Genomic DNA, 27861 nt, shown 5'->3' on the forward strand with positions numbered 1-27861 from the left:
ACAACTGCTTCAGGCTCTGCAGGAGGAGAGAAAGCCCTAGGGTTTATCTGATCTCGGTCTCTGAAACTGAAAACCCAGAGTTTCCCTCATCTCTGGCTTAACTTACTCTGAATTTTCACTAAAGGGCTTTGGTTTGTTACTCTTTATATTAAAAAATACAAATGAAAATTGTAACTGTCATTTTTATTTCTTAAACCACTAGTTTTAAAGGGGAGAATTTTGAATGAATGTTCTGAATTATGTTTATTATTTAAAGTAGCTTTCCTTAAATTGTCCAATGGAGCAAACATTTCAAAATAGTTTAAAACGCTCAACTTTGAAGGTCAGTTGATTTGTTTTCAATTCTCAACTTTTTCTATTTCCATTGTACAAGTTAGATTATGGAACAATTGACAATTGTTGTAGCTTTTCTGATAACTGATATAAGAAAGAAAAATATTGTCATGGAGGCCTATGTGTGAGGTTACAACATACTGTAGTTGATTCATGTTAGAGACAACAATTTAAAAAGTAGCCCATGTCATGTGAAAGAGTAAGACCATTGAGAATTCTGTAATGTCATCTTTTAACAATTGTACATAGATGTGCTAATGAGCTTATACAAGTTTCAGATGCAATTTAGTGACCCGGGGCCTGTTTCACAAAACCAAGATAAGGGATTAAGCCGGGATTTCCCGGTTATCCTGGATGAATTAAGCCTTGATTCGGTTTCACGAAAGCGGAGGCGCATAAATCACCATGGAGATTTATTCTGTGCAGCTAGCCTGGTCCCGACCAGGCTAACTGCCAGGATTTATTTAATCCTGGAGCCTTTTCTGTTCACTTAGCAGTCACTCTGGTCAACGAAACGAATGTGTTCTTTAATAGGCCTAGTTATTCCATGTTTTCATAGCTGATTACGGACGTTGGACGGGTGGAGACGCGCCAAATTTTTATCGTCACTTTTCAAATTAATAGTTAATTAATTTCACAGTTTACCACAAGTTTGTTGTTCTTATTATTATTATGTTCGATTCCGTTTGAGTTAAATAGGAATTGTAGAATCATTTCTGTCAACATAATACTCATTTTTTGGACTATAGCCTAAATTATTAGTTTCAACAATCATCACCACGTCAGATTGGCGGATCTATATTCTACATTTGGCGAATAAAGCAATTGCTATCCTGACATTTATAAATGTTCCTGTTATTATTTTAACAACCATTAGCCTATTACTTTTTATAGGTAGGCCTATTGATATTCATTACTGTTAAACTATAGCCTACATTTATGAAGACGTCTGCACTGTGTGTTTTTGAGGTTTATATAAAGTTGAAATGGCGGCTGAAGTTCCAAGGCTGTTTTCGATAAACTCATTAATAGGCCTATATGAACAATATAAAAAAGATCCCTGGCTGCGTGTGTGTTTTTCGATTTACTATGGCGTGCCCGTTCATAGACGAGGTAATGGACAAAGAAGCACTAATACTAAGAAGAGCTTTCCGACGAGAAAGATTTTTTCGGGACCGGTCGGACCCTTTGGCTTTTGACGACAGCCATCTGTATGAGCGATACAGATTTTGTGGAGATGGCATACGCTATCTGTGCAGACTGCTGGGTCCGAAAATTCAGCACCGCACATCTCGGAGCCATGCCCTCACCATCCCACAGACGGTGTGTATAGGGCTACGGTTCTTTGCCAGTGGCATATTTTTATATGCAGTTGGAGATGCCGAAAATTTGAGCAAAGCCACAGTTTGCCGTTCAATCAGACAAATGTATTTAGCGCTTAAAGGATTCCTGAACATCTTCATCACCTTTCCTGGACACAAACGAACATGCTTCATTAAGGAGGAATTCTACAAAATTGCAGGTGGGCCTAACATGAATTACAGATTACAGAATCGTGTTACTTTCACAGTAGGCCATTACTCATTATTTTGTGTTACAGGTTTCCCTAATGTGATAGGTGCACTGGACTGCACTCACATTAGAATAAAACGCCCCTCAGGTGTTCATGAGGGAGACTTTGTGAATAGAAAATCCTACCACAGTATCAATGTTCAGGTAAGTAGGCTACTTATGTTGTCTGTCAACTGCATAGGCCTAAATTAATTCTGAGCATGACATGACCTTGACACAACCTATTGTTTCAGATGATCTGTGATGCTGACTGCACTTTCAGCAATGTAGAGGCGAAGTGGCCTGGCTCGGTCCATGACTCCAGAGTCTTTAGGGCCTCTACAATTTTCCAGCGACTTTCACAAGGAAAGCCCCTGTCATTTTATTGATAAGCACCTTGAACATCATGATAGTGTCAACAGTTTCCCTATACTTCTTGTTCTAACTATTACATTTTGTGTTCTCAGGGGAATATGCTGGTGTTTTGCTTGGTGACAAGGGCTATGCATGTCAGCCATTTCTTCTGACTCCATTTGCAGACCCCCAGACAGCAGCACAGCACACCTATAATCTTGCCCATGCAAGATCAAGGGCCAGCATCGAGATGGCATTTGGCCTTTTGAAGTCCCGTTTCCAGTGCCTTCACCACCTAAGAGTCACCCCAGAGAGGGCCTGTGACATCACGGTTGCCTGCACTGCACTGCACAACATTGCCTGCCTGAGGAAGGAAAGGGCTCCCAGAGTAGCCTTGGATATGGACTGGGACAATGAAGCAATATTCCAAGACACTGTCAATGGCAGGCTGTTCAGAGACCAATACGTTGCCAATTACTTTTGATTCCTGAGTTATGTATGTTTCATTTGGCTTTTGAAGTGGACATTTGTTTTTGGTTTAATTGTATAGAGTAGGCCTATATACCAAGGAAAAGACACCACAATGTTTTTTGACCTTTTTATTTTGTAGATGTCTCACTTGTCTGCTGCGAGCTTGGGGAAAGAACAATAAAAGATTAATACATTGTGTTGCTGTCATTCTTAAAGTATGCATTTAAATGATCATTTACTTCTCTCTCCAGTTTCTTGATTTCCAAATCCAGTTTCCTCAGGGTTTGTCTTTTGATTTGCATATCAAGGTCCATTTCCTGCATTTTTCGTTTCTTTAACTGAATTTTTATCTCTGCCAAATCTATTTGTTTCTGTAGGTGGGTTGTGTACAGGGACCTGACTGTTTGGGAACTCTGTAGAACACATATCAGTTATGACTTGGCTGCTGTGAGACTTTCTTAAATACAGCAGGAATTGTGCATGGTGTGAATTTGTTCTTCAGGGTAATACTTACGATGTTGGCAGGCTGAGTGTTGGCCTGCACAGTGTCTGGGTCCTATTAAAAATATATTTGCTATGAGCACCACATCACTATAATCCATTATGTACTAAATAAGTATTTCCACAAGAGTGACATGATACTGTACCTCCTGTCTTCTTGAATCCACTGAAATAGTTTCCTCCTCGTCTTGTGCAGCAGATGTGCCTTCACCCTATACCAGATTCCACAGAATTGTATTGACAAAGGTTTGACAGGGGCCAGGCCTTGGGGGGGCATTAAGAATTAATACTCACCGGATCTACGTCATCATAAAGGGGCTCCAGAAGAGTGATAGTATTGCCAGACACTGCAAGACAATGTCAGACAGTCCACATGATATCTTGTAGGCTAAATGGTTTATTATGTTTCATATTCAGGCTACTACAGTATAGGAATAATGTAGCCTACCTTGTATGAAGTGGGCACTTTCTGTGGGTGGGACAGAGTCGGTGGAGGTCCCACCCTGGATTCCTTCAATTATAGGCCTCCCTTTGTTCAGGTCGAGGGCCACCTCCTCTGCTGGGGTAGCTGGGCCACCCCCCGTGCCAGACCTATGTGTCCTTTTTTTTACTGCTAAAATCAGTACAAAATAATATCAAATATGAGCAGTCCCCTTACGAGTAACCTATACACCTCATTTGTAGTAGGCCTACATTGTTTCACTAACATTAAACATTTACCAGTCTGCAAGATGTTCTTGTATTTGATTTTGACTTGCTGCCAGGTCCTCTTTTGGCCAGTCATGTTTGCTCTGTAAACATGAGTAACAGAAATTACATTAAAACCGCCAGACTATCATAACAAGTAACAGCCTTGCACGTTAATATGTATACTTAGAAAGAGAGAGAGAGAGAGAGAGAGAGAGAGAGAGAGAGAGAGCGTATCATTTGAGTATTTTAATTTAACGTTACTGTGTAGGCCATTTTGGCATCAGTAAATCTGTGATCGACCTCGCGGTCTTTTGAGGAAAGCCGTGGACGCGCATCTATCTCAGCCTGGCTCAACCTAGTCGCTCCTCCTCAGCCTGGCTTGGCCTTCGTGAAACGCACCGAGCCAGGATGCACAGATTAGACTAGGTCAAGCCTCGCTTTATCAGTTATCCTGGATTTATAAATTCTGCTTTTGTGAAACAGGCCCCTGGAGGGGTTTGTGATGCTGATTATGTCCACTTGTAGGTCCAAGCATGTGTTCAGACTATGCTACTTTGAACCAACTGCAAAGCACTACTATATCTGCAATAATAAGTTTGAGTGTTTTTTTTTTTTTCCATCTGATGGAGCCGTTTGAGGGTAGCCTCAAATTTACGCAATAACAATAATAATTACAATTAAATAACATCACTACCTCAGAGGAAACCCATGCTCATTCACAGCTTCATTGAAGAATGCCAGGTGTGTATCAGATCAGTTGTTGTCTGCTACCTTGAGGTACATCATCTACACATACAATAACAAATAGAATAATACATCAATACTGTCAAGAATTTATTTTCCCCTGTAAAATAAGTCAGCTGACAAAGTTCTGAAGGGGTAAAACGATGCCTAAATGACAGTTGGAACAGTAAGAACTATTGACTCATTCAATTTATAATGGGATCTAATGACATGAGAAATCATCAAAACAGTTAATTTTAGTTCAGTTCATAATAAAGAGTTCAGCACTGATAAAACTGCATTGGCATGAGGAATAGTTCGCTGAATGGGACAGATGTAAACTTGACAGGAAAATTGTTAAAGGTTAAAAGTACACCCTCAAAGTTAACAGAATAATACGTAATAGGTTCAATACGACTTTGCAAAGTCAAGTTCATGTAATTGACTTTACTGAAACCATTCAAGTGAAAAGGCTATTAAAATCTACAGGATTTAGGAATATGCTGTGTATGCCAAGGCTAACCAGTTGCTTATTTTTGACATTGCAAAGACCGGCTAATTCTGACTTTTTCAAATTATGAATTAGGAGGTTCCTGAGTTGGTATGGAATGACCCTAGGGGTAGGCTACACTGCTGGATGACAGAAAACCATAGAAGTCAAATATATTTGTTTCTAAGGAACACCACCTGTTTGTACAGAAAATAAACTAAAATGTATGAGAATAAAACATCTTCCATGCTTAAAATGGGGTCAGTCAGTAAAATTTTGCAGTTCTTTGTCCTTGATAGGTAAAATTCTTACCTTTCTTGAATAGCCATCTATTCCCCCAAAGATTAAAATAGATTAAAATAAATCAGACAAGTAGTAAGTCCAAAACATACTACATAACTCTGATCTATTACTCTGGTTGATGTGATACAATATACACAATGCCAGAAACAAAAACGAACTAAACAGATACAGATAGGCTACAGACATACCTGATGAGCTTGTGATTGGTGTCAATGTGCACCATGTATTTTGGGTAAGGAACCGTGTACGTCCTCCTCACCACACATCTCAGATGAGTCATCCTGGAAAGCACACCTACACTGTCCACGCGATGCATGGATGCATACACTCTGTCCCATTGCACTCTGTGTCCCTGTGCAAGTAGAGCACCTTTGACTACTCTGCACCCAGCATCTGGCATTGTGCTCTTAATTCCTGTGATCAATGAGTCCAATTCATCGTCACTGCAGCCACTGTATGAGGCAGATATAAATAGATTATTTTCAGCCATCCGCCTAAAAAGTGTAGCTCTCGACACACCAAGGAGTCTAGCGATGCATTTTGATGGCAGCCCAAGTTCTAGAAGATGTGTGAGGGTCTCTACTGACGTCGTCAATCGTGGACGCCCACGAAAGCCCTTCTGCAAATCCAGTGTTATAAATGTCTGCTCATTCTCCATCTCCTGTTGGATAACAGTACTTAAATTTGTAAGTGGAGACAGTAATTCTTCTCCTACATTCACTGCGTCATCCAGAGCACTTAATAAAACTAAATTCTGATGGCAAACAAAATGTAACCCTTCCATGTCGAGAGGCTGCCTCTCCAAGATGTGTAGCAGTCGGTCATGCAATCTCTGAAGGATTTCACGCTTCAGTGATTCCTAGGGGATAGAGAGAAATATATATTTAATTGTATTCACTTGCTGTCTGTAAACGTTTTCTTAGCTTTCCCCTTAAATACAGAATCACAAGCTGTGAATTGGAGGCCAACTTCAGCTTCGTCTTATGCCGGTTTCACCTACAACGCAGTTCCCTATGGAGTTATATTCCTATCTTTAATCAAGAGCGCATTCTTTCAATTTGAGAGCATTTCTCACTGATATTACGTTCAGATTTTGTAATAATTTCCCTCAAAACCTTGCTCTCACACTCAAATAGTCACTGCTCGCGCTTGGATTTGCTCTGCTTGTGCTCAAAGTTTGTGCTCGCGCTTGGATTTTCTCTGCTTGTGCTCAAAGTTTGTGCTCGCGCTTGGATTTGCTCTGCTTGCACTCAAACTTTCTGCTTGGACTCAGATATGTTGTTGTTTGGACAGATTTCCTGCTCTCAGCTTTGAACCTTCTCCTCGCACTCAGGCTGATTCTGCTCACTTGCAAAGTTTCTGCTCTCGGATTTCTCCTGCGCGCTTGGATTTTTTGTGTGTTATAACCCTATCAAAAGTCAACAACCAATAGAATGCCCAGCTGTAGTGTTGACCAATGAAAGATCCCAACCCCGGTTTAGGGTGCGTTCACTTTACTTTAGAACGTCTGTTGAGGGCGGCTGCACTGTAACCTGACTGTAACCAAGTTTATATACCCCGGCGCGTTATACGCTTTATTATAAGTATATGTCAACAATGTGCACAGAATGGTCGACGCATCACCTGCAGCACCCGGCCAGGAAACGGGAGAAAGCTTTGAAGTGGGACGTATGAAGTTATGTCCACAACTACGAGGGTGAGTAACATAACTTAAGCACCTAGCTAGCTAGCTAGCATATGGCCTAGCTTGATGTCCAGAAACAAATAGAGGTGGTTTAATGTACCTAAACAATGATCAATGATTACCAAATTTCTCTCTCATATTGCTCCTCATAACCACTGAAAACTGTCAAAAATCTAACCCAAAGTCCAATTATTATGGACGCGTTGTGTACTGATAACTGATTGATATCTGATTGATCATTGTTTAGGTACATTGGAGTTACCACGTTAAGCTTTTTCTACTATAAGCGTTAGAATGTCCCGGCTGCTGTTGAGGGAAACTGTAGTCTATAACTTCCTGAGCGAATTGATCGTCCATTTTGCCCCCTTTACATAATAAATATGGCTATGAAATGGAACATGAAATACATAAATGAGGCAATACATATATAGGCATTAGTCATTATAGTTCAATAGCCTAAATACATATGTTTTACTTATATTTATTTCCGGGGACTTTTATTTATTCCGTCTATTTATATGCACGTTATATTCAAAGGAAGTTTAGTTATCTCACAGGCTCAGACTAAAAGCAGCAGCAAGCCTGCCTGACATCAGTGCATAGCATATCACTGCAAAGTAAATAAAATATGAATAAATCACGAGCGCGGTAGATTCCCAGGTCAGCTAGAGCGGTAACGCAGCTCTGCAGACGGACCAGAGCCAGTCAGCACTGGGAACGAACCGCGGGGACCAAGCTCACAGGGCTGGTAGCTAGCTGCTAGCTAGCTGCAGCAGCTAATATTAGAATATTAGACCCAGCACCGGAGGTCTGATCCCCATGATTTAAAAACGAAAATCAAATAACCATTTGTTTTTAATACCTGTTTATGAAATGAAAATCAAATGAACGAAAAAGTACACGGACCCAGTCTGTTAAGTACAATTTCACCACTAATAAAACAGATCTAGAGATGATATGCTTTATTTGCAACTTAAATGTAATTTTTTAATTAATACAAAGCAAACTGAGCAGAAAGAACAAGTGTTTTGTTGGTTTGTTTCTCTTCTTCCAGGTGTGACTTAAGTACCCGTTGAGCTGCAGCATCACAGCTGCACTATGTGCATGGACCTGTGCCAGTCAGAACATCACTCACCTGTGTGCAGAGGACAGGCAGCAGTAGCACAAACCAAGAAGGTTGGCTAGTCTGATAATAATGCAATTGTAAAAATAATAATAATATAATAGTAAAATCATGTTACATACACTTATGTTTCTTGCTTAAATTCACAGGGTGCACAACCAGGCCTGGGAGAGAAAATTACTGATGTCCACAAAACCAAATCAGAGAAGGTAAGGTAAGATAGTAATGATGTTAAAGCAAGCTATGTACACCTAATATAATACATGTTGATGTCTATGAATCTGTCTTTAATAGGAGCATACTATACAAAGACAACAGTGGAGAGTTCCTGGATCGGTCTGTCCTCAAAGTGCCAGAGATCTACAAGGACTTCACCTCTTTCTGCACCATCAGCGTATAATCAAAGTGATAAAAGAGAGAGAACAAATTATTGTTTTCTCTGTTGACATGAATAGGTGCCTGTAATGTCTGTCCATATATTCAATCAATTCAATAAATGTTGATAAGTATCACTGCTATTTCTTAAATCATTGTAGTTTTTCAGAGCAATAAGATACAGATTATTAAAACCATGTTCACATTTGCAACAAATTAAAACCCTGATCAAGGCAAATTGTTTTTTCAGTTCCATAACATTTATAAAAAAAAAAAAGTACAATTAAATTTACCAGAGCTGACACTTGGTAAATAGCTTTAATTTACCTTGTCAAAACAATGAGTAATTCATAACAAATTGCACAATATTTGACACAAAACCTTAAAAGTGTATGGTTCATACTACGGTGAAGCAGTACAATGTGCCTATAGGATTTACTGTAGCAGGAACATTGATATTGGCAAACAGATGACCCAGGTTCAGGTGAGTTTGTGAGCAAGGTTATGAATAAAGATAAGATAAGGCTAGTGTTCACAAGAGGGATGATTCAGGTATGGCAACACAAATTAAGAATAATTCAATTAAATAGGAGGTATGTACAACTAGTAGAAGATAAATTAACTATACAAGAGCAATTAAGGTAAAGTTTTGAGGTGGCAAGCTAAAGTATAGTCAATAGCATGGAGTCAAGTCAACAGTGTACACCAGAATAATATATACTGTGATTAAGTAATGATACTTACTGTTGTCTGTACTAATATAACACAAAAAAATAATACAGTGTTTGATGCAGTATGGAGAACAACCAAGTCCCATATGAACCCAAGCTACTTTAAGTGCAGCTGTTGATGATGTTCACTACAAACAAAACTTGCAGATGGTTGTAGTCTGTAGCCAGTCATACAGTAGGTAGATCTGGAGCAGATGGTTGTAGTCTGTAGCCAGCCGTACAGTAGGTAGATCTGGAGCAGATGGTTGTAGTCTGTAGCCAGACATACAGCAGGTAGATCTGGAGTAGCAGGGTGAATTCTAGCTATCATGGGTTGGTGATATGACACACAGATCAACAGGGGTCAAACCCCTCAGCCCCACCTGGATGAAAAGAAAGTAAAACAAAATACTTGTTTTTCAGTTCAGTTTGCTGCTATTTAAGGAGCAAATAAGAAACCATATCATTTCTAGATCTGTTTTTATTATAGTGATAAAATTGAACTTAACATTACGTTTTATACAGATTGCTATGAATCTATTTTCAAACTAATGTTATATGAAGGAATGAAGACTAAATTCTGATGAACAACAAACAACAGTGATGCAAAACAGCACACAAACAATCCAGTTTCTTGTGTTCTTTCAGTTATATTACAGTTTATGTTTTACTACTGGCTCTAACATGAAATTAGCCAAATCCCAGGAACATGGTTAACCAAACGAGGAAAAAATACAAAGTAGGGTCATCACATATACACACACTATCTCCGTATATGTCGTCAATCTAGCTAGCTATACAATAAAGAACATATATTTGTTTCTGGACATCAAGCTAGGCCATATGCTAGCTAGCTAGCTAGGTGCTTAAGTTATGTTACTCACCCTACGTAGTTGTGGACATAACTTCATACGTCCCACTTCAAAGCTTTCTCCCGTTCCTGACGGGTGCAGGTGAAAGTGCGACCATTCTGTGCACATTGTTGACATATACTTATAATAAAGCTATAAACGGTGCGGGGATATATAAACTTGGTTACAGTCAGGTTACAGTGCAGCCGCCCTCAACAGACGTTCTAAAGTAAAGTGAACGCACCCTCAACGGGTTGGGATCATTTCATTGGTCAACACTACAGCTGGCATTCTATTGGTTGTTGACTTTTGATAGGGTTATAACACACAAAAATCCAAGCGCGCAGGAGAAATCCGAGAGCAGAAACTTTGCAAGTGAGCAGAATCAGCCTGAGTGCGAGGAGAAGGTTCAAAGCTGAGAGCAGGAAATCTGTCCAAACAACAACATATCTGAGTCCAAGCAGAAAGTTTGAGTGCAAGCAGAGCAAATCCAAGCGCGAGCACAAACTTTGAGCACAAGCAGAGAAAATCCAAGCGCGAGCACAAACTTTGAGCACAAGCAGAGCAAATCCAAGCGCGAGCAGTGACTATTTGAGTGTGAGAGCAAGGTTTTGAGGGAAATTATTACAAAATCTGAACGTAATATCTGAGAAATGCTCTCAAATTGAAAGAATGCGCTCTTGATTAAAGATAGGAATATAACTCCATAGTTCCCGGGCCAATAACTGCACAAAAGCCCGAGCTGATACCTCGGCTTGGAGCGACAGACCCTGTCAAACAGTCACTTAATTCACAAAAATTTCACCTATGGAAAGATACTAGCCTGACCCTATTAGCATGCAGACGCGCTAGCGTAGCTCGCTAGCTCAGCTCGCTAGCTTATGTTGATAGTTGCACAATTAAACCGGTTAACATTAACAATTAAACAACATCTCATAACAAGGAGCTAACTAACTAAACACGTTAAGTTATACTTACCGCTCCCCTGTCGTTGCCAGAAGCCATGTTGAGGTCTCAACCAACTGACTGAACTCCACCGTGACCGCGCTAGCCCACACCACAGGCACTTAGCGCTGTGCGAACGCGTTCGTTTTTGGCTTATAAGTAAACAATCCCCACGTGGGGTGCGTTCTTGTGATTGGCTAAAACAAGGGAGATATCTGATTGGTTGCAGATCTGTTTAAAAAAAAAGGCATTTGTGTGTGAGTCGAGCCACGTCAGGGGAGTCTCAAAATTCACACACAAATGTATATATTTGTGTGTGCATCAGAAATATATTTGTGAATCTTGTCCTTTGCATTTGTGAATCTTGTGTGCATTTGTAAATTTTGTTTGCATTTCTGAATTGTGTGTGCATTTATGAATTTTGTGTGCATTTATGAATTTTGTGTTTATTTGTGAATTTTGTGTGCATTTGTGAATCTTCTGTGCTTTTTAAATGTTGTGTGTGTATTTGTGAATTTTGTGCGCATTTGTGTATCCTGTGTGTGCATGTATGAATCCTGTGTGTGCATGTGTGAATGTAGTGTGTGCATGTGTGAATGTAGTGTGTGCATTTATCTTTATTGAGACTGTTCTAGCTCCATATGATGCGACCGCCAAATTTGGTGAGTTTTTGAATATGTTAAGCCCCTCAAAAAGGCAATTCATTTGACGGGAAAAAGAATAGAAAGAAAGAAAGAAAGAAAGAAAGAAAGAAACAATAATTCCTTCAGTTTCAATAGGGCCTTCGCCGCTGTCGGTGCTCGGGCCCTAAATATTGGTTAATTCCATCCATCCATCTTCGTCCACTTATCCGGTGTCGGGTCACGGGGGGAGCAGCTCCAGCAGGGGACCCCAAACTTCCCTTTCCCGAGCAACATTAACCAGCTCTGACTGGGGGATCCCGAGGCGTTCCCAGGCCAGGTTGGAGATATAATCCCTCCACCTAGTCCTGGGTCTTCCCCGAGAGCCTCCTCCCAGCTGGACGTGCCTGGAACACCTCCCTAGGGGAGGCCCAGGGGCATCCTTACCAGATGCCCGAACCACCTCAAAAGGAGCCGCTGCTCCTTTTGGCCGAGAGCAGCGGCTCTACTCCGAAGCTCCTCACGGATGACTGAGCTTCTACCCCTATCTTTAAGGGGAGACGCGCCAGCCACCCTCCTGAGGGAAACCCATTTCGGCCGCTTGTACCCTGGATCTCGTTCTTTCGGTCATGACCCAGCCTTCATGACCATAGGTGAGGGTAGGAACAAAACTGACCGGTAGATCGAGGCTTTGCCTGCTCGCTGCTCGTCACAATGGTGCAATAAATTGAATGTAAACACACACCGCTGCGTCGATTCTCCGACCAATCTCCCGCTCCATTGTCCCTCACGTGCGACAAAACCCCAAGGTACTTGAACTCCTTCACTTGGGGTAAGGACTCATTCCCTAACTGGAGGAGGCACTCCATCGGGTTTCCTGCTGAGAACCATGGCCTCAGATTTAGAGGTGCTGATCCTCATCCCAACCGCTTCACGCGACTGCGGAACCCGATCCAGTGAGTGCTGAAGGTCGCAGGCCGATGATGCCATCAGGACCACATCATCTGCAAAGAGCAGCGATGAGATCCCCAGCCCACCCGAACTGCAACCCCTCCCCACCCCGACTACGCCTTGATATCCTGTCCATAAATGTTACAAACAGGATTGGTGACAAAGTGCAGCCCTGGCGGAGGCCAACCCCACCTGAAACGAGTCCGACTTACTGCCGAGAACCCGGACGCAGCTCACTTACATTGTCGTACAGAGATTGGATGGCCCTGAGAAGAGACCCCCTCACCCCATACTCCCACAGCACCTCCCACAGTATCTCCCGGGGGACCCGGTAATACGCCTTTTCCAGATCCACAAAACACATGTAGACCGGTTGGGCATACTCCCAGGCTCCCTCCAGGATCCTTGCGAGAGTGAGGAGCTGGTCCGTTGTTCCACGACCAGGACGGAATCCGCATTGTTCCTCTTCAACTTGAGGTTCGACTATCGGCCGAACCCTCCTTTCCAGCACCTTGGAGTAGACTTTACCAGGGAGGCTGAGAAGTGTGATACCCCTGTAATTGGCACACACCCTCTGGTCCCCCTTTTTAAAAAGGGGAACCACCACCCCAGTCTGCCACTCCTTTGGCACTGTCCCAGACTTCCACGCAATGTTGAAGAGGCGTGTCAACCAGGACAGCCCCTCCACACCCAGAGCCTTGAGCATTTCTGGACGGATCTCATCAATCCCCAGGGCTTTGCCACTGTGGAGTTGTTTTGACTACATCAGTGACTTCCGCCTGGGAAATTGACAATGATCCCCTGTCATCCTCCAGCTCTGCCTCTAACATAGAGGGTGTATTAGTCGGATTCAGGAGTTCCTCAAAGTGCTCCTTCCACTGCCCTATTACCTCCTCAGTTGAGGTCAACAGTGTCCAATCCTTACTGTACACAGCTTGGATGGTTCCCCGCTTCCCCCTCCTGAGGTGGCAAACAGTTTTCCAGAAGCACCTTGGTGCCGACCGAAAGTCCTTCTCCATGTCTTCTCCAAACTTCTCCCACACCCGCTGCTTTGCCTCTTTCACAGCAGAGGCTGCAGCCCTTCGGGCCCTTCGGTACCCTTCAACTGGGATAACGTATCCCGGAAAGACTCCTTCTTTAGTCGGACGGCTTCCCTGACCACCGGTGTCCACCACGGTGTTTGTGGGTTACCGCTCCTTGAGGCACCTAAGACCCTAAGACCACAGCTCCTCGCCGCAGCTTCAGCAATGGAAACTTTGAACATTGTCCACTCGGGTTCAATGCCCCCAGCCTCCACAGGGATGCACGAAAAGCTCCGCCGGAGGTGTGAGTTGAAAGTCTGTAGGACATGGGCCTCCTCCAGACGTTCCCAATTTACCCGCACTACCCGTTTGGGCTTACCAGGTCTGTCCAGAGTCTTCCCCCAACCTCTGACCCAACTCACCACCAGATGGTGATCAGTTGACAGCTCCGCCCCTCTCTTCACCCGAGTGTCCAAAACATACGGCCTCAGATCAGATGAAACGATTATAAAATCGATCATTGACCGTTGGCCTAGGGTGCTCTGGTACCAAGTACACTTATGAGCATCCCTATGTTCGAACATGGTGTTTGTTATAGACAATCTATGACTAGCACAGAAGTCCAACAACAAACAACCAATCTGGTTTAGATCAGGGAGGCCGTTCCTCCAAATCACGCCTCTCCAGGTGTCTCCATCATTGCCCACGTGCGCGTTGAAGTCCCCCAGCAGAACAATGGAGTCCCCCACTGGAGCCCCATGCAGGACTCCAGTCAAGGTCTCCAAGAAGGCCGAATACTCCGAACTCTTGTTTGGTGCATATGCACAAACAACACTCAGTTTCCCCCCCCACAACCCGCAGGCGTAGGGAGGCGACCCTCTCGTCCACCGGGGTAAACTCCAACGTAGCGGCGCTCAGCCGGGGGCTTGTCAGTATCCCCACACCCGCCCGGCGCCTCACACCCTGGGCAACTCCGGAGAAGAAAAGAGTCCAACTCCTATCCAGGAGTATGGTTCCAGAACCGAGACTGTGCGTAGAGGTAAGCCCCACCAGATCTAACCGGTAGCGCTCCACCTCCCGCACCAGTTCCGGCTCCTTCCCCCACAGAGAGGTGAAGTTCCACTTCCCCAGAGCCAGCGTCTGCTGCCCGGGTCTGGTCCGTTGAGGCCCCTGACCTTCACTGCCACCCATTTGGCAGCGCACCCGACCCCAGCGCTTCCTCCCACAGATGCTGGGCCCATGGGCTGGAGAGATGGGAGCCACGTAGCTTTTTCGGGCTCCGTGGCAAACCCGGCCACCAGACGCTTGCTGACGAGCCCGCCATCTGGGCCTGGCTCCAGACGGGGGCCCCGGGCTTCCTCCGGGCAGGGTCACTCCATCTCTACCTCGTTGTATCATAGGGTTTTTGAACCATTTTTTGTCCCCTCACCTGAGACCACTTTGCCTTGGGAGACGCTACCAGGAGCACAAAGCTCCAGACAACACAGCCCTCAGGGTCATAGAGACACACAAACCTCTCCACCACGATAAGGTGATGGTTCCCGGAGAGGTTAATTGCTTTGGTTAATTTCCAATGTAGCATGCCTGAATGGTCCTCTGTCAAGGATGTTGGAGAACAATAAACGAGCATAACAGAAATCCTGGCTAGCAGACAGCATCAGGTGCAACTGTAGCATCAACAACTGAGAGTCCAACAACTGTGGCCCCTACAACTGCAGCACCAACAACTGTAGCATCAACAACAGCTGCCCCTACATCTGCTGCTCCAACAACTGCTGCACCAACAACAGCTGTCCCAACAACTGCAGCCCCAACAACTGCAGCCCCAACAACTGTGGCCCCTACAACTGCAGCACCAACAACTGTAGCATCAACAACTGTGAGTCCAACAACTGTGGCCCCTACAACTGCAGCACCAACAACTGTAGCATCAACAACAGCTGCCCCTACATCTGCTGCTCCAACAACTGCTGCACCAACAACAGCTGTCCCAACAACTGCAGCCCCAACAACTCCTGCACCAACAACTGCGATCCCAACAACTGCATCACCAACAACTGCAGCACCAACAACTGCTACCCCAACAACTGCAGCCCCAACAACTGTAGCATCAACAACTGAGAGTCCAACAACTGTGGCCCCTACAACTGCAGCACCAACAACTGTAGCATCAACAACAGCTGCCCCTACATCTGCTGCCCCAACAACTGCTGTATCAACAACTGCGGCGCCAACAACAGCAGCACCAACAACTGCAGCACCAACAACTGCGGCACCAACAACTGCAGCACCAACAACTGCAGCACCAACTACTGCTGCCCCATCAACTGCTGCACCAACAACTGCTGCACCAACAACTGCTACCCCAACAACTGCAGTCCCATCAACTGCAGCACCAACAACTGCTTCCCCAACAACTGCAGCAGCAACAACTGCTGCCCAAACAACTGCGGCCCCAACAACTGTAGCACCAACAACTGCTGGCCCAACAACTGTGGCCACTACAACTGCGGCACCAACAACTGCAGCACCAACAACTGTAGCAACAACTACTGCTGCCCCAACAAGTGCTACCCCAACAACTGCAGCACCAACAACTGCTACCCCATCAACTGCAGCCCCATCAACTGCTGCCCCAACAACTGAGAGTCCAACAACTGTTGCCACAACAACTGCTTCCCCAACAACTGCAGCCGCAACAATTGCAGCACCAACAACTGCTGCACCAACAACTGCTACCCCAACAACTGCAGGAGCAACAAGTGCTGCCCCAACAACTGCTGCCCCAACAACTGTAGCACCAGCAACTGCTGGCCCAACAACTGAGAGTCCAACAACTGTGGCCACTACAACTGCTGCACCAACTGCAGCACCAACTACTGCTGCCCCAACAACTGCTACCCCATCAACTGCAGCACCAACAACTGCTGCATCAACAACTGCTACCCCAACAACTGCAGCCCCATCAACTGCAGCCCCATCAACTGCTGCCCCATCAACTGCTGCATTAACAACTGCGGCCCAAACAACGGCAGCACCAACAACTGCTACCCCAACAACTGAGAGTCCAACAATTGTTGCCACAACAACTGCTTCCCCAACAACTGCAGCACCAACAACTGCAGCACCAACAACTGCTGTCCCAACAACTGCAGCACCAACAACTGCTACCCCAACAACTGCAGCCCCAACAACTGTGGCCCCTACAACTGTAGCACCAACAACTGTTGCATCAACAACTGAGAGTCCAACAACTCTGGCCCCTACAACTGCAGCACAAACAACTGCAGCATCAACAACAGCTGCCCCTACATCTGCTGCCCCAACAACTGCTGCACCAACAACTGCTGTCCCAACAACTGCGGCCCTAACATCTTTGGCCACTACAACTGCAGACCCAACAACTGCTTCTCCTTCATCTGCTGCCCCAACAACTACTGCGACCCCAACAACTGCATCACCAACAACTGCTACCCCAACAACTGCTACCCCAACAACTGCAGCCCCAACAACTGTAGCATCAACAACTGAGAGTCCAACAACTGTGGCCCCTACAACTGCTGTATCAACAACTGCGGCGCCAACAACGGCAGCACCAACAACTGCTTCCCAAACAACTGCGGCCCCAACAACTGCTGCCCAAACTAATGCGGCCCCAACAACTGCTGCACCAACAACTGCAGCCCCATCAACTGCAGCCCCTACATCTGCAGCACCATCAACTGCTGCCCCAACAACAGCTGCCCCTACATTTGCTGCCCCAACAACTGCTGGCCCAACAACTGAGAGTCCAACAACTGTGGCCACTACAACTGTGGCACCAACAACTGCAGCACCAACAACTGCTACCCCAACAACTGCAGCCCCATCAACTGCAGCCCCTACATCTGCAGCACCATCAACTGCAGCACCAACAACTGCAGCACCACCAGCAACCACAGCTCTTCCAACAACAACCACAGCTGCAGCAACGACAACCACAGCTATTCCAACAACAACCACAGCTGCCCCAACAACCACAGCTGCTCCAACAACAACAACCACAGCTGCCCCAACATCAACCACAGCTGTAGCAACAACAACCACAGCAACGACAACTGTAGCACCAACAACTGTTACAGCAACAACTGCTGGACCAACAACTGCAACCCCAACAACTGCGGCCCAAGGTATATTATTTTAATTTTCCTTTTTCATTCTCTCTCCATGGTGTAATACAGGATGTTCACAAAATATGTATGGCTCAAAGCAATAAGTGAAGGGTTAAGCTTATCCTGACAGATATATTTTTTTTTTTCACCAAATACGTCTTCCAGTTTGATGCATCACAAATGAAACTATAAATATTGTCAATTTACTTGACAAGTGAGTTTAACATTCAAATAGATTAAGAGCCATAACTTTAGGCAGTTGAAATGCATTTGTATAGCTTGGTTGAAATATATGGGTATGCATGCATTCAACAATGGTATGTTTAAGGACACAGCTACCCCAAAAACTCAAACACAGAAATTATTATTATATATATATATATATATATATATATATATATATATATAGACAAATACTATTATTTGTACAGAGATTGTATTTTTTTTACATTTTCAATCCCTCCCCAACCAACCCAGAACAATCTGCCTTACATGATATTTATTAATAGTACAAAAGATGAAAATAATAATAATAATAATACAATATTAAAACAAAATTAAAAGAGAGAGAAAAACAGTTGGACACCACAATCAAAAGTGTAATAATGATACAACAATAAACACAACCCCTACATATTTACATATGTAAATACCTGGAGAAACACCTGGAGCACTTGTGTCGAAGCTTCAAAGACCATGAGTTTGTCATATAGAGAGGTGTGTTTAAAAGAAAAAGTTATGGTACCAATGTAAATCCCACCATTCCCAAGGAAGTACATTTATGGCAGAGAAATAGGATAATAAGGGTTGCCAGACATATGAAAATTTATGGGAGCGATAATTGAATATTTAATCTTTTCCAAATGTAGGTATAACATCAGATCCTGAAGCCAATGCAATGCTTTAGGTGGGTTTGCAGATTTCCAATGTAATAACACCCGTCGGCGAGCCAGCAAGGATGCAAAAGCAATAATTTTTAGTTGCCTTTGAGTCAGATTCGATTCATCAGCTGGACCACCAAATATAGCAAATTACGCACTTGGCTTCAGTTGTACGTTACATACAGTAATTGAGTGTATCAAATATAGTTGACCAGTAAACCGTAAGTGTAGGGCACGTCCAAACCTTGTGAGTCAGATCAGCTTCTCCAGTGTGAGATCTTATACAGGTCTCATCAAAAGTAGGATTAAAAGAAGCAATCCTTGTTCTGCTTAGGTGCACACGGTGCAAAACCTTAAACTGTATAAGACTCAATCGGGCACAAGAGGTACTACCATTCACTCTATGGAGGGCATTGCTCCAGAACTCCTGAGAATACTGTTCCAAGCTCTTTCTCCCGTCTACTTTTAACTTTGTAATTCCTACACTTTTTAAAGACATGAAAATTGTATATATTCTTGAGATAAAACCTTGTAGATGGAGGGAAGCTTCAAACCGAGAGTCTGCAGGAGACTTAGATGGAATATGTGGAAATGATGGGCTTTGGGCATTCACAAAATGTTGTATCTGAAAATACCAAAAAGGTCAGCTTGATTAAGATTGAATTTGGAACGCAAATCATTAAAACTAGCAAAAAGACCATCAATATAAAGATCACCAAATTGAGCGATGCCCTTATCTTGCCATTGTTTAAATGCAGAGTCTAGTTTGGCAGGGAGGAATGCATGATTGGTGCATATTGGGCTCTGAAGCAAAAGTGCTTGTCTTAACTGCAAATGTTGGCATAGCAGAGTCCAAATTTTAAGAGTAGAATGAACAACCGGATTTGATGTATATTGTGCTATTTTAATAGGTAGGTTAGATGTTAATAGGGCTTGTAGAGAGGTTGCTGTGCAGGATTTAGATTCTGTTTCACACCAATCAGTGGTACCTGATTAGTGCATCCAGTAGACTATCTTTTGAACTTGAGCTGCCCAATAATAATATAAGAAATTAGGGCGAGCTAAACCCCCATCACTCCTATGCTTCTGGAGAAACTCTTTCCGAATCCTAGGTGTTTTTCCATCCCATATAAAACTGGAAATAAGTTTGTCTAATCTGTTGAAGAAAGTTTTGGATAGGAAGATGGGTAGGCATTGAAATAAATATAAGAATCTCGGGAGAACTGTCATTTTAACACAGTTCACCCTACCATCTAGGGTTAGATGAAGAATCCTCCATTTTTGAAGATCGGATTTAAGTTTAATCAAAAGAGGAGTAAATTATTTTATTTTATAATAGTCCTCTAAAGTTATGTGCAATATTGATGCTCAGATATTTAAACCCAGATCTTGCCAAGCGAAAGGGGAACACAGAATCAGGCACATGCCTGGCAAGTGTGTTAACAGGCATTCATTCACCTTTAGAGATATTCAATTTATAGCCTGAGAAAGCCCCAAAAATTGTGCAAGATTTTGATAATATCATTGATGCCGTCATGGCTATAGAGAATAAGTTGGACCCAAATGCAGAGACTGGCAGGTAGTGTAGGTTTGTCAGAGGATTTAATAATAAATCACAGCTCCCCAAACAAAAGGTGTCCTGATACAGCAGGCAGGGTATAAGCAGGAACAGGCAGAATCCAAAAACTGGAACAGGCAGGGGCTTGTTTCACAAAAGCAGAATATATAAATCCAGGATAACTGATAAAGTGAGGCTTGACCTAGTCTAATCTATGCATTCTGGCTTGGTGCGTTTCACGAAGGCCAAGCCAGGCTGAGGAGGAGCGACTAGGTCAAGCCAGGCTGAAGTAATTCAGATAGATGCGCGTCCACGGCTTTCCTCAAAAGACCGCAAGGTCGATCACAGATTTACTGATGCCAAAATGGAGAATACGCATTGTACATACTTTATACAGAGTGAGCAGCAGCTTCTTGTGGAAGTATGACAACGTGAAACACAGTATTTGTATAAAAAGAAAAGAAACACGGCCGCTGTAATGAAACAGCGAGAGAAAGCGTAGCAGACGATCACGGTCCGACTGAATGCGTAATTGTAGCCTAAATATATTAACTGACCACGGCTCTGAATTGAAGCCGTCATAATCATTCCATTCAAGGATAAGGCTACTAATCATTTGCACAAATTAACACTTGTACTCTTTGCCTTAAAAGTGAGCAGATGATAATGTTACTCAGGAAATTTACCATGAAGATCAATTTTCTATAACGCTAAAATATGATGCGTAAATATCTCTTTCACTCTGTTCCTCTCCCTCTCTCTCACGGTCTACAATATAAATTTCCTAAGTCATATTAACTTCCACTGCTCGCTTTTAATGCAAAGTGTACAACTGTTCGTTTTTGCAAATGACAGTGACTCATTGAATGGTTTCTTTCAGTAGATCAGAAGTGAACTTAATCATGTCCGTTCCGATTTCACTGTCCTCAGGCACATTTATGATCCAAAGATTTGCCCTGTGTGAACGATTTTCCAGATTGTCCAAACGTTCTAACAGCGCTTCGTTGGTTGTTTTTAACGCAGTGATGTCTGCCTCCGCTTTAACAAGGGCCTCAAAGTTTTCCCCCGCCGTAGTTTCCATGCTTGTGAGGCGCTTTCCGAACGCATCCACGGTTTTTTGAAAAGATTCTATGGATAGTTGAATTGGTGCTAGGGAAGACTTGATTAACGCACTCATATCCTCTTTGAGATATTCACGCTGTTTTTCTAGCTCCGTAGTCAGCATACGGTACTCAAAGAAAAATCCTCGTTAGCCTCCAGTGCAGCTGCTGCCATTTTAGCTAACTTGCTGCTTATGGAAGTTTTCTTCGAATCTTGATCTGTTTTCGTTTTAGAGTTAAGCATTTTTCCACCGCACCCATATTACAGCCCCCTAATGTGTGTCTGACCTGTTATAGAAGACAGTTATTGATATTTAATTTGAAGTTGTCGGGAGGCTCACACACACGCATCCTCTGCCTACATTGCTCAAACCGGAAGTCCACAGGAATTATTTTACATTGACATTATTTTACATTGACATACACAAATCCCAGATTTTTTTAAATCAATTTACACATGTAATGTTTGTTTTTTATCCCTACAGGCTTGGAATCACTGGTACATCTACAGATGAAGATAACTTCTATTGGAGTAGCCAGCAATGAAACCATAATTGAAGGTGTTAAACAGGTATGTTAATCAGATTATATAAAATAACCATTTTTGTGAAGGCTCTTCAACTAACATCAATTACATTTCAACAATAATGCATACACACAAGAGAAAGGGTGGGATGAAGTGAATGAGGTGGATCTTCTGATATTTATTCTGTTTTTTCTCCATTAAGTTTTTTAGAGAACAGCATCTGAATGGAACAGCCTACACGGTCACCGTGATAAACATTCAAAGGGTTACAGTTGCTCCATAGAAATTGCTTGTGGATATATAAAGTTGCCTCAACCATTTGATTTGTCGACAGTTTGAGCACAACACATCAATTTCCCCAAATCATAAGTATCTGGATTGCACTAAAGGTACAAGAAAGTTTTTTTTTTTATTAAACACGGAGGTTTAGATTTTAGGCTCAGTCCCCTTTTACATATCTTTATCATCATTGTCAAAAACAACCCTCTACTAGGCAACATTAAGACATGTTTCACTGTATAATCTCCAAACAATATTTTCATTATCACACTGTTGTCTTTAATGCCCAGAAATATGTATAGTGGAGATGTCCATTTGGCTCAAGTATCAAATTACTTGCACACTACAGAGTTTAAGAGTATAATACACGAATGGGGAAACATTTTACATAGAAGACTGGCAACGATAATCTTGATGAGTGCCTCATACCAAGTGTATGACAGTTGTACCTTGAATCATGGAAATTAATGTGGTATAACTGACTGACAGAATGCACTGTTATGTTTATTTAATGTAAATCCATTTTATCTTGTACCATTAAGAACATTTTCATGTATTTTTCCAATTCATTGGACAAAAAGCACTATGTGTATGTTGTTTGTTAGGGGCTCTGCTATTAAACAACATCTTGAACTTTTTTAGTACAGAGAAGGAAGTCCAGGAAATTATGCGTGCAGGGTAACTTCAAAACATTTCCATAACATGGGCTTGAGGCATACATAAATGATTAAGGGTGGATTAAGGTGTGGAATAAGTAGAAATCATAGACTGTAAACGATAGAAATGTATAATTAAAATGTCACGCGTTTAAGTAATTAAAATGTATTCATAAAGCACTTTTCACAAGTCTCAAAGTGCTTTGCAGGGCCAAACACAAGAAACACAATACAGAATGCACGAAGTATTACGCATTATTAACAATTTGTAATCCTTAGGTTAGTATGCATCAGTCATTTATTTTTTGCTTGCTGCTAGGTTTTGCAGCAAAATGTTTTATCTTTTCACCTACAGACATCATGTATACCTTCTCAACATCATTGATTTATATATTCAAATATTTATCTCAAATTATTTTTTCACTAAAATTGTTATTTATTGTTCTGATGTAAGTCTATCACTTATAAAAGAGTAATAAAAGAGACATATCTATTTGAAGTGGCTTATTTGTGTTCATTTTGTGTTGTTTAATAAATCCTTTGAAAAGAAATTCAACATTTAATTTTTAAAGCATATAGAATTATATATACATTAATTGTTGAGATCGGCCACAAAACATTCTGTGAAAACAAAAAATACAATATAAAGTGAAAATTTTATAATTTATATTAATTGTGTAAAACGTCCTGAATATATCAAAAGTATAGATATCAGCAGAGACACAATGCAAAAAGTATTTAAACCAGCTGTTCGGGAAGATGTCAAAAACATGCAGTCTGGTACATGACTTTGGAATCTGTAACTATTAAAAGATTAAAACAAAACATAAATGATAATCTTAAATGAATACTTCACCCTTAAAATTCATATTCATTATTCAACATGTTACCTTGAATTCTTGATAAGATATGTGTTTTTCTCGCATGCCTCATGGTGAATGAAGAATCCAAAAACGAAGAAAACTCTTTGTACACCATGGAAGCATGCGAGAAAAGAATTCAATGTAACACAGGGTAAGCATGTTATATACAAATTATCATTTTGAGGGGTGAAGTATTCCTTTAATTTAAAGAATTAATCTATTGATCTATGAGAGTTACACATTTCAAGTTCACTTCCCTATATCTGTGTCAACAACTGAGTACAGTTTGTCAAACCATTTATCATATCTGATCTACAAAACCCCTCAACCATTTCCTATTTTTCTTCTAAAAGACAATAAATGACACTGTGCAAAGCTGCTATTATACACCTGACTGTGAATGAATAAAGCCTTAACCCTTGTGTTGTCCTTCGGGTCCCAGTGACCCGAAGGACAACACAAGGATTATGTGCTTCCGTTTACTTTGTTGAGAATTGCTCTCTAAAACCGGTTTCTTTTAAAGTAAGTAAGTAAAGTTTATTTCTAGAACACATTTAAACACAGTTTAAGCTGACCAAAATGCTGTACAAACAAGAACTAAGGTGCTGTATTAACCCTTGTTTAGAGAGCAATTCTCAACAAAGTAAATGGAAGTACATAATCCTTGTGTTGTCCTTCGGGTCACTGGGACCCAAAGGACAACACAAGGGTTAAGCAAAACATTGGTCTGGGCTCCCTCATCAGGGCAAAAGCTTACAGACCAGCACCTATACCCCCAACTGTGTGGTGGCTTTCTTCTCAGTCACATTTTCATATCCTACAGAAACCTTTGAGCTCCACAAAGTCAGCTTAAGCAGAACCTGAAGTGTCTAGGAGGGCGCCCACTTCATAAATTCGTCATCACTTCTATGCAGCTGCCCTCTCCATCTTCCTGTGTCTGGAAACATGTACAGCACGGCACTTCACATCTTCAAGAGCTGCAAGGTCGCGGGTTAACTGCTGTTGAGGATTACAAGTACCTGGGGGTGTACTTAAACAATAAACTGGACTGGACTAGACACGAGGCTGTCTACAAAAAGGGCCAAAGTCAACTCTTTTTCCTGAGGAGGCTGAGGTCCTTTAACATCTGCCGGACGATGCTGAGGATGTTCTATCAGTCTGTTGTGGCTAGTGCTATCTTCTTCGCTGTCACGTGCTGGGGCAGTGGGATGAAGGTCGCAGACACCAACAGACTGAACAAACTGATCAGGAGGGCTGGTGATGTCGTGGGGGAGGAGCTGGACACACTGACGACCATGGCTAAGAGGAGGATGCTGTCTAGGCTTCTGTCCATCTTGGATAATGTGTCACACCCTCTCTACGACACACTGGCCCAGCAGAGGAGCACCTTCAGCAGAAGACTCCTCTCACCCAGATGCACCACAGAGCGCCACAGGAAATCTTTCCTGCCTGTGGTCATTAAACTTTACAACACCTCTCTCAAGTCTTGATAATATATGTTGTTTTTATTTGTTGTTTGTATACCTGGAGTGGTAACAAAAATAATTTCCCCTTGGGATTATTAAAGTATTTCTGATTCTGATTCTGATTCTGATTAACAACAGACACCCCAGAAGACCCTCATATACAGAGCTTCAGGTAAAATATGAGGTAAACAATATGGTCCTAAAACAGTCTCATAAGTATTTGCAACTTGTAAAACACAATGCACAAATGAATACAAAGTGATATGTATCTGTAAATATGCGTTGTGTATGTGCCTCTAATTTGTGACTTGTGAAACACATTGCAGAAATGAATGCAGAATGATTTGTATCCGCAAACGCAATTCACAAATGAATGCAGAGCGATTTGTATCTTCATTTCATGTGCTTTAGAATGTCCCATAGTTCAGTGTAGGACACTGCTTCGAATTGGTCAAAAGTAGCTGTAGCAATGGGGAAATGAGGTGGGGTGTCAGATACAACAAGAGTGAACTGTGCTCTGATGTGGTCAATTTTCTCAGTAAAAAACTTCAGGAACTCTTCACAGCTATTTGTGGATGCCTCGACCTCTGGAGAGACTTGAGGGTTAACAATTGAGTTTATGGTATTAAATAAAATTCTAGGGCGATGGGAATGTTTGCTTATAATGTCAGAGAAATGCTTATCCCTGGCCGGGGAATTTCTGAATATTTCTAAAGAGACTAGGAGGTGATCTTTTTTCCACTTACGCTCAGCTCTTCGACAAACCTGTCTGAGATGGCGGGTGGAATCATCAAGCCACTGTTGAGATTTAAAATTATGGTGTCTGAGTTTAAGAGGGGCCACAATTTCAAGGATAGCTGAGCAAGATGTGTTGAAGAAGGATATTAGCTCATCAGGGCTCAAAAGGTGATCATGGGCAGTGATAGATTCAGTGATAACATTTCCCAAGTAGCATTCAGAGAACTGAGTTGCGGTAAAAGGGTTAATATGACGAGAGTAGTGGCCAGAAGATCTGGCTGTGTACGGTGAGTTAAGTAGTTTAACATTGAACACAATAGGCATATGGTCAGAGAAGGATGCATCCTCAATGCTTATAATATCAATGGAAAACCCATGGGATAAAATCAGATCAAGGGTGTGCCCATGAACATGGGTCGCCTGATTTATTTCCTGGAGGAGGCCGAATAAACTCCATTACATGGCAAAACTCACTAACCAAGGGTTTACCTGGGCGACAGACATTGATATTAAAATCACCGAAAATCAACAAACGGTCATAGGATGTTGTATAATGAGACAGAAAGTCTGAGAATTCTTTTATGAAATGTTTATCTGATTTGGGAGGCCTGTAAACAAGTGTATTTGTTATTTTTCACCTTCTCTGTAGTGCTGGGAACACAAGGCTGGGTCTGTCTTCCTAGCTGATTATCTTTGTCTGGGCAGCTCTCTGTGCTGGCCTCCAGACTTCTCAGATTCTGCCAGTTGAGAGAAGAGTATTTGAATATTATGCAATATGCACTGTGGAAGAAATATGTAAAAGTAAATTTAATGGACTACTTAAAGGACAATTCCAGCGCAAAATGAACCTAGGAGTGTACCCAATCGATCATTCTCTAGGACGTTTTCATGCTAATCGAATGTGTTTGTAGCTTGAAAGAAGCTAGCGCAGACCGCTGATTAGCTTACAACACTAGTATTTGTGGCACAGGGAAAGTAAAAAGATCACTATTTTGTACCACTAAAAAGGCTCAAAATATCACCAAACGTCAACAGTAGCATAATGAGGGTCCCTAAATGTTAACCGAAGCATTGAGAACTTTGTAAATGTACAGACAGTTTATTGAAAAGATAGATTATAAAGACACTCGCGTTCATGTTTACATACAGCCGCCATCTTGAAAACATGACTTACAGCTGGCAATACAAACTAAAATCAAAAGCAATTTGCTCAATATATCTGTTATGACTGTGGTCATATTATTTATTTGGTCTGCTGTGTGTGCGTGTGTGCCCTGTGTTTTTTTCTCTTGTTCCAATTTTATATGCAAATAGGTGTGTGCCATAGCCGGGAGTTCATTGGTATAATCGCACTGATATAAAACATAACTTGTCTAGTGTAGCTAGCTACTTAGCCAGCCCTCCGGTCAGGGTTGCTGTCTCCAATTTATTTTCGGGACATGGAAAAAAGTTTCAAGTACAGCCCTGTTTATCAGAGAGGGAAAATCTTCAGACTGTGCAAAACACAGTGTCTCTTGGGTGTCGCAACGCAACAGGACCCACTCCGTGCAACACAGAAGCTCCTGTTAGGTGGTCATAGCTTCACAATGTCCGCAGGTACACCACCAGTTTCCCGGGCAATGCAGGCTGTGCTTTCGCGCATTGACTCCCCGGTAGCCTCTCTCCTCGTGAAGCTAATCAGCTTACGCCTTCAAGCTACAAACACATCTCGAATAGCGCCGAAAACACATATCCCAGAGAATGTGATCGAGTGGGACATATCTGTTAATTAAACTTCTAGGCTCTGTTTCGTGGCGCCGGAATTGTCCTTTTAAAAATGAACATAAAGGAATACTAGTCGCAATATACCCATAGCACTGAATCCATATTTGTCAGAGCACTCACTTCACATACCAAAAGATAGACAGTAATTATACTGTGAATTTGGGGAAGCTATTCTATTGCAT

General features: G+C 42.4%; 2 protein-coding genes across 2 annotated transcripts; both read left to right on the forward strand.

The window, feature by feature from the left end:
- Positions 1-717: 717 nt before the first annotated feature.
- LOC120565620 (putative nuclease HARBI1) lies at positions 718-2722 on the forward strand. The gene is made up of 3 exons (XM_039811523.1): positions 718-2049; positions 2139-2250; positions 2352-2722. The coding sequence occupies exons 1-3, from the start codon at positions 1372-1374 to the stop codon at positions 2720-2722; spliced, it is 1161 nt and encodes a 386-aa protein (XP_039667457.1). The 5' UTR covers positions 718-1371.
- A 4849-nt stretch (positions 2723-7571) lies between these two features.
- On the forward strand, positions 7572-21902 carry LOC120565621 (gamete and mating-type specific protein A-like; the record flags this gene model as incomplete). Its single annotated transcript, XM_039811524.1, has 3 exons — positions 7572-7616; positions 16345-16491; positions 21873-21902. Coding segments are annotated over 3 exons (222 nt in total), but the record flags the coding sequence as incomplete, so codon positions are not given.
- Positions 21903-27861: the final 5959 nt, after the last annotated feature.

This window comes from Perca fluviatilis, chromosome 9, assembly GCF_010015445.1.
Source record: "Perca fluviatilis chromosome 9, GENO_Pfluv_1.0, whole genome shotgun sequence".
In the NCBI taxonomy this organism is placed as follows: Eukaryota; Metazoa; Chordata; class Actinopteri; order Perciformes; family Percidae; genus Perca; species Perca fluviatilis.

Coding starts and splice junctions, on each gene's coding strand:
- LOC120565620 (XM_039811523.1), top strand. CDS start 1,372: ATGAACAATATAAAAAAGATCCCTGGCTGCGTGTGTGTTTTTCGATTT. Junction 2,050..2,138: donor ACCACAGTATCAATGTTCAG/GTAAGTAGGCTA, acceptor CTATTGTTTCAG/ATGATCTGTGATGCTGACTG. Junction 2,251..2,351: donor TTTCCAGCGACTTTCACAAG/GAAAGCCCCTGT, acceptor TTGTGTTCTCAG/GGGAATATGCTGGTGTTTTG.